This window comes from Micropterus dolomieu, linkage group LG18 (assembly GCF_021292245.1).
Source record: "Micropterus dolomieu isolate WLL.071019.BEF.003 ecotype Adirondacks linkage group LG18, ASM2129224v1, whole genome shotgun sequence".
Classification (NCBI taxonomy): Eukaryota; Metazoa; Chordata; class Actinopteri; order Centrarchiformes; family Centrarchidae; genus Micropterus; species Micropterus dolomieu.
Window position 1 is genome coordinate 179020 of NC_060167.1, and position 14306 is coordinate 193325.

At 48.3% G+C, this 14306-nt stretch overlaps 1 protein-coding gene across 1 annotated transcript in view; it reads right to left on the reverse strand.

The window, feature by feature from the left end:
• Window positions 1-14306, reverse strand: part of LOC123987206 (ral GTPase-activating protein subunit beta-like) — a 55726-nt gene that overhangs the window by 25477 nt on the left and 15943 nt on the right. Inside the window, exons 7-20 of the mRNA XM_046075873.1 lie at window positions 13403-13444; window positions 13289-13330; window positions 13028-13075; window positions 8010-8161; window positions 7746-7923; window positions 5692-5821; window positions 5318-5485; window positions 4389-4503; window positions 4165-4297; window positions 3122-3183; window positions 2861-2969; window positions 2614-2747; window positions 2353-2535; window positions 797-945 (exon numbers count right to left, since the gene is read on the reverse strand). Of these exons, the coding sequence (XP_045931829.1) occupies window positions 797-945; window positions 2353-2535; window positions 2614-2747; window positions 2861-2969; window positions 3122-3183; window positions 4165-4297; window positions 4389-4503; window positions 5318-5485; window positions 5692-5821; window positions 7746-7923; window positions 8010-8161; window positions 13028-13075; window positions 13289-13330; window positions 13403-13444 (1645 nt within the window). The remainder of the gene's footprint in view (window positions 1-796; window positions 946-2352; window positions 2536-2613; window positions 2748-2860; window positions 2970-3121; window positions 3184-4164; window positions 4298-4388; window positions 4504-5317; window positions 5486-5691; window positions 5822-7745; window positions 7924-8009; window positions 8162-13027; window positions 13076-13288; window positions 13331-13402; window positions 13445-14306) is intronic.

The following is a 14306-nucleotide window of genomic DNA, read 5'->3' on the forward strand; positions in this document are numbered from 1 at the left end:
AAAGCTTGGGAAATCTTTTTGTATCCAAATCCGGCTTTAAACTTCTCCACAACAGTATCTCGGACCTGCCTGGTGTGTTCCTTGTTCTTCATGATGCTCTCTGCGCTTTAAACGGACCTCTGAGACTATCACAGAGCAGGTGCATTTATACGGAGACTTGATTTCACACAGGTGGATTCTATTTATCATCATTAGTCATTTAGGTCAACATTGGATCATTCAGAGATCCTCACTGAACTTCTGGAGAGAGTTTGCTGCACTGAAAGTAAAGGGGCTGAATAATTTTGCACGCCCAATTTTTCAGTTTTTTATTTGTTAAAAAGGTTTGAAATATCCAATAAATTTCGTTCCACTTCATAATTGTGTCCCACTTGTTGTTGATTCTTCACAAAAAATTACAGTCTTTATGTTTGAAGCCTGAAATGTGGCAAAAGGTCAAAAAGTTCAAGGGGGCCGAATACTTTCGCAAGGCACTGTAGGAGGCCATTCAGTGAAACTCTGAGACCTGTTTGAAGACTGCGGTGTGATCTGAGCCCTTGTGAAAGTGGTTGAGAAGGTTTCTGAAGCAAGAGAACTAGTTATCACATTGCCGGGACCACAGTAGGAGATTTGACTTGGAGGAGATTAGTAGGAATCGGGTCGAGTGGGCGTGTAGTGAGACGGCTACGGGTCAGGAGTTCTGATAACTCGCTCCCTGGGAGGAGTAAACCAGGAGAGTGAAGTGCCATTGACCTGGGAAGACCGAGGAAGAGATGTAGTAGGACTGCTACATGTTGGGTGTGTTTGTTTTCCTCACCAGCTCAGCGTGGCCTCAGCTGCCTCCTTCACCCGCAGAGAGGCTGGGTTCAGCTCTTTCTCCTCTTTAGACCTCACTTCCTGTTCCTGTCTGGACTTACTGCCTGAAATTCCCAATTCCACGATCTCCAGAACCTCCAACAAGCACTCCTGGAGACACACAGAACACACCTGACTACCCTGGTTACCTGTTGATTAGTCAGTAGTTACCCACCAGTTAGTCACTGGTTAGTGACCTGCTGGTTGGTTCCCTGCTAATTAGTGACCTGTTGGACAGTGACCAGCTGGTTGATTCCCTGCTGGTCAGTTACCTGCTGCGGGTGCTGGTCAGTTACCCTACTGGTCAGTTACCTGCTGCAGGTGCTGGTCAGTTACCCTACTGGTCAGTTACCCTACTGGTCAGTTACCTGCTGCGGGTGCTGGTCAGTTACCCTACTGGTCAGTTACCTGCTGCAGGTGCTGGTCAGTTACCCTACTGGTCAGTTACCCTACTGGTCAGTTACCTGCTGCAGGTGCTGGTCACTGACCTACTGCAGGTGCTGGTCAGTTACCCTACTGGTCAGTTACCTGCTGCAGGTGCTGGTCAGTTACCTACTGCAGGTGCTGGTCAGTTACCCTACTGGTCAGTTACCTGCTGCAGGTGCTGGTCAGTTACCTACTGCAGGTGCTGGTCAGTTACCCTACTGGTCAGTTACCTGCTGCAGGTGCTGGTCAGTTACCTGCTGCAGGTGCTGGTCACTGACCTACTGCAGGTGCTGGTCAGTTACCCTACTGGTCAGTTACCTACTGCAGGTGCTGGTCAGTTACCCTACTGGTCAGTTACCTGCTGCGGGTGCTGGTCAGTTACCCTACTGGTCAGTTACCTGCTGCAGGTGCTGGTCACTGACCTACTGCAGGTGCTGGTCAGTTACCCTACTGGTCAGTTACCTGCTGCGGGTGCTGGTCAGTTACCCTACTGGTCAGTTACCTGCTGCAGGTGCTGGTCAGTTACCTGCTGCAGGTGCTGGTCAGTTACCCTACTGGTCAGTTACCTGCTGCAGGTGCTGGTCACTGACCTACTGCAGGTGCTGGTCAGTTACCCTACTGGTCAGTTACCTGCTGCGGGTGCTGGTCAGTTACCCTACTGGTCAGTTACCTGCTGCAGGTGCTGGTCACTGACCTACTGCAGGTGCTGGTCAGTTACCCTACTGGTCAGTTACCTGCTGCAGGTGCTGGTCACTGACCTACTGCAGGTGCTGGTCAGTTACCCTACTGGTCAGTTACCTGCTGCAGGTGCTGGTCAGTTACCTGCTGCAGGTGCTGGTCAGTTACCCTACTGGTCAGTTACCTGCTGCAGGTGCTGGTCAGTTACCTGCTGCAGGTGCTGGTCAGTTACCTGCTGCAGGTGCTGGTCACTGACCTACTGCAGGTGCTGGTCAGTTACCCTACTGGTCAGTTACCTGCTGCAGGTGCTGGTCAGTTACCTGCTGCAGGTGCTGGTCAGTTACCTGCTGCAGGTGCTGGTCAGTTACCTGCTGGTCAGTTACCTTGCTGGTTAGTGACCTGCTGGTCAGTTACCTGCTGGTCGAGCATGGCGGGGTGTTGAGTTAACCAGGTGTTCAGACAGTGGAACGCAGCGACGATGATGGAGTGCAGATCTCTGGAGTGAAGTGGAGGAGGACGACTACACTGAAACACGATGTAACTGCAGACTGAAGTGACCGCTCGCCTCCTCTCTGCGTCCTCCACATTCACCTCCACCTGCAGGACCACAGCGGTAATATTTACACATAGTTTACTGTGTGTTTTTCTGTGTGTGTCTGTCTGTGGGGGGTCCACCTTGGCCAGTCCTCCCAGTACTTCCAGCGCAGAAAGACAAACTGCTGAGTCGTTCCTCCACTGAGCCGTCAGACGCTGAGTCAGCAGACGCACGAACTGAACCCACAGGATCCCCGCTGCATCTAATTGGGCGGCTAGTTACCATGACAACACACATAGACACAGAGTTGCTTCCAGACTTCCAAACATGATGGCTCAAAGTTATAAAAATGGTAAGTCAGGTAAACAAATATTCATAATTATCTACAGGGTCCTCTGGTTCGTCTGTTTGCACCGGCTCTATTGGTCCCGCTGGTCCCGCTGGTCCCACTGGTTTGTCTGGGTGTACTGGCTCCATGGTGCTGGGACTCAGTTTGCTGGGAAAAAAAGGAGATACAGACGTTCTGTTCATGTTCATAAAATAAAAATGTTCCCTCTGCTGAACAGTGAGTACAAACAGACCTGATGATCAGGATCAGCAGAAGAGACTTATTGATCCAGACTGTGGGAGAGTTTCAGTAAGACTCACCTGCTGAGTTAGTCCTGCAGCTTCTAACAGAGCCAAGTCCTGGACCAGGGTCAACATGGCCGCTACACAAAACAGAAACCATTCAGTCTGAGCATGTACACTGATACTGTCTGAACTCCGAGCGTGTACATGTACACAGTATATATACTGTCTGAACTCCGAGCGTGTACATGTACACAGTATATATACTGTCTGAACTCCGAGCGTGTACATGTATACTGTCTGAACTCCGAGCGTGTACATGTATACTGTCTGAACTCCGAGCGTGTACACAGTATATATACTGTCTGAACTCCGAGCGTGTACACAGTATATATACTGTCTGAACTCCGAGCGTGTACATGTACACAGTATATATACTGTCTGAACTCCGAGCGTGTACATGTACACAGTATATATACTGTCTGAACTCCGAGCGTGTACATGTACACAGTATATATACACTGTCTGAACTCCGAGCGTGTACATGTACACAGTATATATACACTGTCTGAACTCCGAGCGTGTACATGTACACAGTATATATACACTGTCTGAACTCCGAGCGTGTACATGTATACTGTCTGAACTCCGAGCGTGTACATGTATACTGTCTGAACTCCGAGTGTGTACATGTATACTGTCTGAACTCCGAGCGTGTACATGTATACTGTCTGAACTCCGAGCGTGTACATGTATACTGTCTGAACTCCGAGCGTGTACATGTACACAGTATATATACTGTCTGAACTCCGAGCGTGTACATGTATACTGTCTGAACTCCGAGCGTGTACATGTATACTGTCTGAACTCTGAGCGTGTACATGTACACAGTATATATACTGTCTGAACTCTGAGCGTGTACATGTACACAGTATATATACTGTCTGAACTCCGAGCGTGTACATGTACACAGTATATATACTGTCTGAACTCCGAGCGTGTACATGTACACAGTATATATACTGTCTGAACTCCGAGCGTGTACATGTACACAGTATATAGTGCAACATCAATGAGTGAGTGAACCCAGATCAGTGACTGTAGAAAGCGTCTGAACTGACCGAGGATGATCTGTGTGTTGCAGGCGTCGGTCTCCATCTGCAGAGCTCCAATCAGAACGCTGATGAGGCGGGGCTCCAGAGACAGGAAGCTGCCTGCTGTGACATCATCACTGAACCGCCCGTCCAGTAACACCTGAGCCCACACAGCAGACTGTCACTACTTTTAAGTGGAGTCAGGTCTGCACAGGTGTGTGCATGTGTTTAACAGGTGGATAGAAGCTTACCTCTGAATGGACGGATCCAAAGTGCAGAGGGAGGGGCAGCAGGGACAGCAGGACGAGGATGGAGGCTCGCCTCAGATCCACCAGACTCACAAAACTCTTAAACCTCAACAGCTCTCTGAGCGAGAGACACAGACAGACAGACAGACAGACAGACAGACAGACAGAGAGAGAGAGAGAGAGAGAGAGAGAGAGAGAGAGAGATTTACCTGCAGCTACAGCTCTACCTGTCGGTGCAGGTGTTGGTCCCTCATGAACACATTCTGTGTGTTATGACCCTGGCTCAAGGGAGGCAACATAGGAGTCACAAACTTCTATTATAACCAAAATAAGGTTTATTGCAAACAAAGTTAAACAGACAAAGAACAATGGTGGCTGCTGCTGCTCCGGGCTGCAGTGTGTGAGAGAGACCGTGGGTGGAGCTAGACAGGTCTTTTAAAGGCTGCCCAGCAGACCCAGCGAATTGGGGAAATTATGGGAGGAGCTTCCAGGATACATGCAAAACTTTGGACATAACACTGTGTCCTTTAAGGTTTCAGAGACTCAGACCCCCAGTGTGGGCCAGAGACTGTGGACCACATCCTGGCCTGGGAGGGGAGCTGCTAGTGAAATGGCCCAGCACCCTCAGGGTTCCGAGTCAAACTCTAAAGAAACAACCTGGGGCACGGTGGACCTACCTGTCTGCAGGGGGTCTGGTGTGAAGTGACCCCATGACTTAAGAAACTCCAGAACTATAATTATTTCTACTTCTGTTCCGGGGTTCACAAACAGAACATAACCCGAGATCCTTCACAGAACCAAGAGTCACCTGGCCCAGGTGAGACTCACCGAGCCTCTTTAGAACGGATCAGGCTACTATGTATTGACAGTAGTTGTGTTTACTGTAGAGATACTAGAATTGACAGTTACTGCAGTATTAGCAGTACTTGTACCTGTCAAGCAGCACATTCTCCACAGCTGAGATGAAGGAAGGGAGCAGCAGGTTCACTCCTCTCAGGTCACAGCAGAACAGACAGGTGGAATTAAGCAGGATGGAGGCCAGAACAGGAGGACATGCCATGTTCGACACCTGGAGGCCCTGCAGGAGAACCAGGTAGAACCTGTACGTTGGACAGAGGAGAGAGAACATTATTCTGCTGAACTAAAGACAAACTAAACAACACGTCTACAGTGTCACAGTCAGATTAGGTGAGTTGACTCCGCCCACCAGCTGGGCAGGTAGACAGACACGTACCTGGGCAGGTAGACAGACACGTACCTGGGCAGGTAGACAGACACGTACCTGGGCAGGTAGACAGACATGTACCTGGACAGGTAGACAGACAGGATGTCCTCTGCAGTCTTCTTACAGGTAAAGATCCTGCAGAGCGTCCCGCAGGCCTCGGCTCGACCGGCAACTAACCTCTCTGTCATCACAGTGACATCACACTGACCAGCTGGAGAAGACACAAAGTTCATCACGTGGACAGTATCTGCTTCACAGTAACAGTACCTGTACTGTGTGGAGACTGTGCAGTACAGTGTGTAATTCGTGTAGTACCGTGTGTAATTCGTGCAGTACTGTGTGTAATTCGTGCAGTACCGTGTGTAATACGTGCAGTACCGTGTGTAATACGTGCAGTACTGTGTGTAATTCGTGCAGTACCGTGTGTAATACGTGCAGTACCGTGTGTAATACGTGCAGTACCGTGTGTAATACGTGCAGTACAGTGTGTAATACGTGCAGTACCGTGTGTAATACGTGCAGTACAGTGTGTAATACGTGCAGTACCGTGTGTAATTCGTGCAGTACCGTGTGTACCGTGTGTAATACGTGTAGTACTGTGTAATACGTGTAGTACTGTGTAATACGTGTAGTACTGTGTAATTCGTGCAGTACTGTGTAATACGTGTAGTACTGTGTAATACGTGTAGTACTGTGTGTAATTCGTGCAGTACAGTGTGTAATACGTGCAGTACAGTGTGTAATACGTGCAGTACCGTGTGTACCGTGTGTAATACGTGTAGTACTGTGTAATACGTGCAGTACTGTTTAATTCGTGAAGTACTGTGTAATTCGTGCAGTACTGTGTGTAATTCGTGCAGTACAGTGTGTAATTCGTGCAGTACCGTGTGTAATTCGTGCAGTACCGTGTGTAATTCGTGCAGTACCGTGTGTAATTCGTGCAGTACCGTGTGTAATACGTGTAGTACTGTGTGTAATTCGTGCAGTACCGTGTGTAATTCGTGCAGTACCGTGTGTAATTCGTGTAGTACCGTGTGTAATTCGTGCAGTACTGTGTGTAATTCGTGCAGTACTGTGTGTAATTCGTGCAGTACCGTGTGTAATTCGTGCAGTACCGTGTGTAATTCGTGCAGTACAGTGTGTAATACGTGCAGTACAGTGTGTAATACGTGCAGTACCGTGTGTAATACGTGCAGTACCGTGTGTAATACGTGCAGTACCGTGTGTACCGTGTGTAATACGTGTAGTACTGTGTAGTACTGTGTGTAATACGTGTAGTACTGTGTAATACGTGTAGTACTGTGTAATTTGTGCAGTACTGTGTAATACGTGTAGTACTGTGTAATACGTGTAGTACTGTGTGTAATTCGTGCAGTACAGTGTGTAATACGTGCAGTACAGTGTGTAATACGTGCAGTACCGTGTGTACCGTGTGTAATACGTGTAGTACTGTGTAATACGTGTAGTACTGTGTAATACGTGCAGTACTGTTTAATTCGTGAAGTACTGTGTAATGCGTGCAGTACTGTGTGTAATTCGTGCAGTACAGTGTGTAATTCGTGCAGTACTGTGTGTAATTCGTGCAGTACCGTGTGTAATTCGTGCAGTACCGTGTGTAATACGTGTAGTACCGTGTGTAATTCGTGTAGTACCGTGTGTAATTCGTGCAGTACCGTGTGTAATACGTGTAGTACCGTGTGTAATTCGTGCAGTACCGTGTGTAATTCGTGCAGTACAGTGTGTAATTCGTGCAGTACAGTGTGTAATTCGTGCAGTACTGTGTGTATTACGTGCAGTACTGTGTGTAATACGTGCAGTACTGTGTGTAATTCGTGTAGTACCGTGTGTAATTCGTGCAGTACCGTGTGTAATTCGTGCAGTACCGTGTGTAATTCGTGCAGTACCGTGTGTAATACGTGCAGTACTGTGTGTAATTCGTGCAGTACAGTGTGTAATTCGTGCAGTACAGTGTGTAATTCGTGCAGTACTGTGTGTAATTCGTGCAGTACTGTGTGTATTACGTGCAGTACTGTGTGTAATACGTGTAGTACTGTGTGTAATACGTGTAGTACTGTGTGTAATTCGTGCAGTACAGTGTGTAATTCGTGCAGTACTGTGTGTAATTCGTGCAGTACTGTGTGTATTACGACAGGGCAGACCAGGGTCTCTGCCAATGAGAGCAGCGTCAAACAGCCAGCAGCCGAACAGGTGCAGGAGGGAGTCCACGTTACACCTGAGGGGGGAGGGGGAGGGTCGAGGGGAGGAGCACAGACGGAGAGAGGAAGACTTCCAGTGATGTAGGCAGGAAGATGTCTGAGAGGAGAGAAGAACAAAGCCCATGAGTCCAGAAACAAGACCTGCACCTGGACAGGTACACAGGAGACCTGGATCACTCGTACCGGAGGAGGTCTGCTGGCAGCCTTGGAAACATTTGCAGGTTTTAGTTGTCTGTTGTGCGGAGGGGGGGAGGTGGTGGAGGGAGGGCTACTGGGCATGCTCAGTATGTTCGCCGGGGTGGGCGGGGCACTGCCAGAACGAGGTCGAGAGAAACCTGAGAAGACCAGATGACAGACTGTTTGTGCCTCCTCGTCTCCTCGCTCCTCCTGCCTGTGACCATCTGATGGCGTACGCGTAGAAACCCTCATCACGGAATCTGTTCTATCTTCTCACACTGAAGAAGCAAAATAGCTCGTCACTTTTAGCCTCGTAATCTGAGGCTGCGATAGGCTGTTTTTTGTTGTTGCAATCTTTTCACTGCCGGACGGACAGCGGTGATCTCGCCGTTACGGTTCGTGTTGAATACGTTGCTGCTAGACAGGCAAGTAGGCTAACGTTAACTAGCGGTACTGTCTAACTGCGCGGGCGGCTTTTTGATGTTCATGCGGGGGTGTTTTCGATCCGTTGTAAACTCTCTGCTCTCGGGATATTGCACCGTTAAGTTACTACGGTAGATGAACCTTTAGGTGAATTTATTAGGCCCGCGCGGATGTGGACACGGTTGGCCTAGACTGCGTGAAGGACAGCAGTGCTGCATTTCCACAGGGCCGACTGGCATTATTGTTCAGCTTGAACATAGTAGCAGCGTACTATTAGCTGTATATTAATGTTGTGCGCTACCCTGCTATCAGTGTATTTTGTAAGGACTGCTTCACTAAGTGACATGTTGAGCTCACGTTTGTAACTCCGAACTGAGGATGGCCCTGCCTGTTTGGGCCACCTCAAGGCAGCGGTCCCTGACAATCCAAGTATGAACTGTAGGTTTATGCCACTGTCAGTAAGAAAGGCCAGACTTGCAGAGCTCGGCGGTGATACTGGGCTTCCGCCTGCTAGTGTGGCTGCAAACCCAATAGCATCTGTGGGCTGCAGACGCGGGGCCGTCTTATACGGTCCACCTAAATAAACAAGGAAGGTGGATACCTAGGCTCTCAGAGTTGATGGTCTTTCATCTGAGTTTGCCCAGATTACGGAGCGGTAGCTCAATCTCCAGCCTGATAATAGGGGGCCAGCTCCCAGTGGTGACTCGCCTCAAGAGGATGATGTATTATCGACTGCAGCCTCCTGCAGTTTGTTGACAGAAAAAGGGGAAGAAGAGCAGCAAGACCAGGAGGGGGACACGGCCTCCCAGGCCTCTGATGTTTTTTCTCAGGGATCTGATGGTGGGCCATTATGTGGGTCCTCACTGAAGCCAGTGATTCGCATTAGCACGCCTGCTGGATGAAGCTCCTGTGGCGGCAGCAACTTCAAGTGTTTTTTTCAGGCAGATGCGCCCTCTGCCTTCTCAGTCCCTCCTTCTAAGCCCTATAACTGAAGAGCTCCAGAGGTGCTGGTCAGACCCCAAGCTGTTCAGGAGCATGGCTGCCATGCAGGAGGCAGGTAACTCAGAGGAGGCCCTCAGACAGGATGCCCGTTGCCCCCATCCTCAGTGTAGACTGACTGACTGATCTCCTTGCCGGGAGTTACCATAGCGGCATGCAGGGGGTGTATTGGTAATTCCTTGTCTCACCTCATCCTGGCTCTGTCTCAGACCCTGCAGGAGTCTGGTGCGGGCTCCTCAGCCCAGTCTCTTAGTGATGCATTCCTTCTGACCTTTGCATTCATGTCTAGGGAGCTTGGATGGTTGAAGTCGACAGTGATGCTGGCACAGTCCCCTCTGTTGGAGGGGTGTCGTTGCACCCTCCGTTCCGTTCCTGTGGTGCCGGGTCAAATGTTTGGACCAGCGGCTCAGCAGTCACCACAGCGCAGTGTGCAGATCAAGCCAGGCAGCGATTTGTTGGCCCTCTGGTCCCAGTTACACTCATCGGCCTGCTCACCCAGGTGTACAATCTAAAGCGTCTCGCCATTCCTGCTCCTGCCTGGCTGGCCTTTCAATTCAATTCAATTCAGTTCAATTTTATTCATATAGCGGCAAATCACAACAACAGTTATCTCAGTGCCAAGAAGACCGGGGGATTCAGACCTGCATGGGGCCAGCATGGGACTCTTTTCTTGGCAGCACCTCAGCTGGGACAGGCGGATCGCAGACTGCCCAAGGGATACACAGTTCTGACGCCGGCCACCACCTTTCTGTGTGGTCAGAGATCCCGCAAAATCCCTGGCCCTGAGCCAGGAACTTGCAGCCCTTCTAGAGAAAGACGCCATTGAGCCTGTAGAAGGGAATACACGGGTTCTGTTTAGTGTATTTTTTAATTCTGTAGAAGGGTGGCGGGCTACGCCCAATCCTGGTTTTGTTGGGCAGAGTCGCAAACCACCAGTGGTTGGCTGCTCAAATCCCACCTACCTCGCAGGTCTTCACCCGGTTCAACAGTGGCAGCACTCAAATCACCTGGAGCCTCATTTATAAAAGACAAACTGAAGGATGGCGGAGAATTTAAAAAGTACGTACGCACAGAAATCTCCACATGTATAAAACCAGGTGTACACCAGGTCCTGCGCACCTTTCCTTTATACATCCCAATCATTGTGAAATTGAACGCACATGCAGGAGCCACATAGCGCGCCTTGGCTCCTCCCATAAATTACTATGCAAATGACCATAAATACACTTAGTGCCAGATTCAGGTGCAGACCACTGAAGTGGAGGCGAGAAGAAATATTTTGTTTGATGATTTGAACTCGACGGAAAGCAAATACATACCGTTTGGTCTTTGAAGAAGACTGGGAGGGAGTTTTATAAGATTATATTACTGTAGCTAGAAAGGGAAACACTATAAATTGTTGATCACACACTCCCGCTGCTGACAGTGGGTATAGCCTACTTCTATTTGTACCGGATGGCACGGTTCCATCATCATCGTCTAATGCTGGACCCAGCTCAGCACACAGATCCAAGAACACCACTGCATCATGATGAGGATGGACAGCAGTGATTGTGTGAGAGCTGTCCCTGGTTTTATTTCCAGACATTTTAATTTACACAGTCCATATGTGCAGGTGGTGAAGATGTGCATCGAGGTGAGAATGCAGATCTGTTTCAGTCTGTTCACTCCACTCCGGCCCGCTGTTCTGCGCTCCCGGGGGCTGATGATGCAGACATTGATTTAAAAGTTGGCACTTGGCTTATTTTATTTCTTTTATTTCTGAAAGGTGCAGTAAGGAATAGTTCACTAGTGCGAGCACAAATAACACTGCTGAATGTTTAAATGATAGTGATAACGTGATATGAAGTCTATTCCTCTCACATTCAGTTTTATTTTGATATTAAACCACTGCATACATGATCAAACTTTTATTGTGTATTAGTGGACATAATAAGGTTTTTGATTGACTACTTCACTGACCACCTGCACAATAACTGGAGTGGAAACGCTATTTCGAAACATTTGGTGAGTTTGGCACTTTGAAGTTCACTAACAGAGCCAGACATTCCCACGTCACCTTCATTTTTATACATCCCCGTGTGCGTGAAAACCTGCGGATGTAACCTTTTTGTGCGTAGGCAGCATTTATACATGAGACCCCTGGACCTCCCCAACCCCCAGACCCCCAGACCCCCTTCCAAGCCCTCAGTACTGGTGAACAGCTGGTGACCCCCATCCTGCGCAGAGTCAACCCGCACAAGGCCGCTGGCCCGGACCGGCTCAGAGGCAGCGTGCTCAAAGAATGCCCCACTCAGCTAGGTGGAGTCCTCACAAGGCTGTTCCAGCACCTCCTGGACTCTGTCTGTCCCTCCAAGCAGGGGAAGGAATCCACCATAATCCCACTTCCCAAAAAGACACCTGACCGGAAGGACTACCAACCAGCGCCCTTGACATCTGTGCTGTGTAAATGTATGGAGAGAGCAGCAACCACAAACTGGATCCGCTTCAGTTTGCCTACAAGGCAGAACGCAGAGTAGGAGATACAGGTCTCACACTTTTAGACACTAAACAACTGGATTCACCCACAGACTAGAATCTTATTCATGGACTTTTCTTTTAACACTGTAAACACAAACAACCTGCTGCGCTGCCTCTCTGACCTTCAGGTTCACCCGACACTGACTCTATGGATAAAGAGCTTTTTACAGGACAGACCACTACGGGTGTGTTTAAATGGTTTTAAATCAGCAGGTTGGTTCTGAACACGGACTCCCCCAGGGCTGTGTCTTATCTCCCATTCTCTTCTCTGCTCACGCTGACAGCATCTCCTGCAGCAGTGAAGGAATAACACATTTTAAGTTTGCAGATGACCCTGGTGACACACCTGACCAGCACTGATGCCCTGTCCAATACCAGCAGGCAGTCAACAACCTGGTCCAAACATTTACTGAGCCTTCACTGGAGCTCAATATACCTAAAACTAAGGAGCTGTGCTGTGGAGTCATAAGAGCTTCGCATCTCTTCCTACCTTTCAGTATCCAGAGTCAGCCGGTGGAGCAGGGTGTTGAGTTTTTAAAGGAACCCTTCCATAAGGAAAGCCACCCTGATCACAGAGGACACCTCTCATCGCTGTCACCACTCTTTCCACTTACTACCATCAGTCATATAGTAATAATAGTTGTGTATCTGCATATTTCACTGCAACAGTGGAGTCCTGTTGTTTCTTACACTGATGATGAAACGCTGAGCTCATCAATGACCTCCAGTTTACAGCCAATAAGAAGCCTGGGAGGAGGTTACTGGGTATTTGTGTAGTGATGATGCTGTAATGTTTACTGGCACCTCCAGATGTTTCTGAATGCTGGTACACATGTTTCTGGATGTGTAGCCGTTATGTGTTGGTGCTGACAGCTGCTCTGCTCCTCTGACATCACAGGTGATGCAGCTGAGCTGCACGTAATGTTTAACTCACGGTGATTTAAAATGAAGACACGAGGCGAGGAGGCAAGGAGGTACAAACTGAGGACAGAGAAAGGCTGCAGGTGTACCACTCTGCTCTGCTTCTGTCAATCAAAACAACCAATCAAAAGAAGGATAGGAGGCAGGTGGGAGGGGCTTACCATAGGAGGGGAGCCGGTCTCTGAGCGGGCTCCTGGTCACAGCAACACCTGTGAGGAGATAAGGTGAACACCAAATGTCAGAGGCAAGACTGAAGGTTTAATTTTAATCAAAGGGATGAATAAAATTTACATCAATCAATCAGAGAGTCCCGTGAGCCCACTGAAAGCAGACCAGGTTCTGGTTCTGGTGTCAGTAGGTTCACTGCATTGAGTATCTTATTGGTCTAATTGACCTGATCAGTTTGGGTTAATCTGGTTTACCGAAAGAAGGCAACCGGTCTCTGAAGTGGATCCTCGTCAGTCCTGGAAAAACACAACAACAACTTCAACTAGAGCAGCAGCAATGAGAGCAGTGTACAGGAATAGTGTGCATACCTGTGTGTGGCAGCAACTGCTCTTTGTTGCCCACAGTCACACCTACAGAAACACAAGTTAAGAGTAACAACTCATACCAACAGCTCATTAACATATAAAACAATCATCTTCAGGTTGTGAAAGGAAATCTCTGATGGTTATTCTGAACATACTGTGAGAACTCCACAGAACACTGTGTTAAAATTAATTAATGTTGAAAGTCATGGGTTTCCCCTCCGAGAACATTTCATTGGCATTAAAGGAACCGCTCTAAGCTGGTTTAAGTCCTATTTATCAGATCGATTTCAGTTTGTACATGTTAACGATGAGTCCTCCATGCACGCCAAAGTTAGTCATGGAGTTCCTCAAGGATCTGTCCTTGGACCAATCCTCTTCACTTTATATATGCTTCCTTTAGGCAATATTATCAGGAAACATTCCATAAGCTTTCATTGTTATGCAGATGATACTCAGTTATATCTATCGATCAAGCCAGATGAAACTCATCAGTTAGCTAAACTTCAAATGTGCCTTCAGGATGTTAAAACCTGGATGACCTGTAATTTTCTAATGTTAAACTCAGATAAAACTGAAGTTATTGCTCTGGGGCCTAAGCACCTCCGTGACGCATTATCTAAAGATATAGTTTCCCTGGATGGCATCGCCCTGGCCTCCAGCACCACTGTGAGGAATCTTGGAGTTATCTTTGATCAGGACATGTCGTTTAAGTCCCACATTAAGCAAATTTCAAGGACCGCCTTTTTTCACCTACGTAATATTGTGAAAATAAGGAACATCCTGTCTAAAAATGATGCAGAAAAACTAGTCCATGCATTTGTTACTTCTAGGCTGGATTACTGCAATTCCTTATTATCAGGCTGCTCGAAAAAGTCCATTAAGACTCTTCAGCTGATCCAGAATGCTG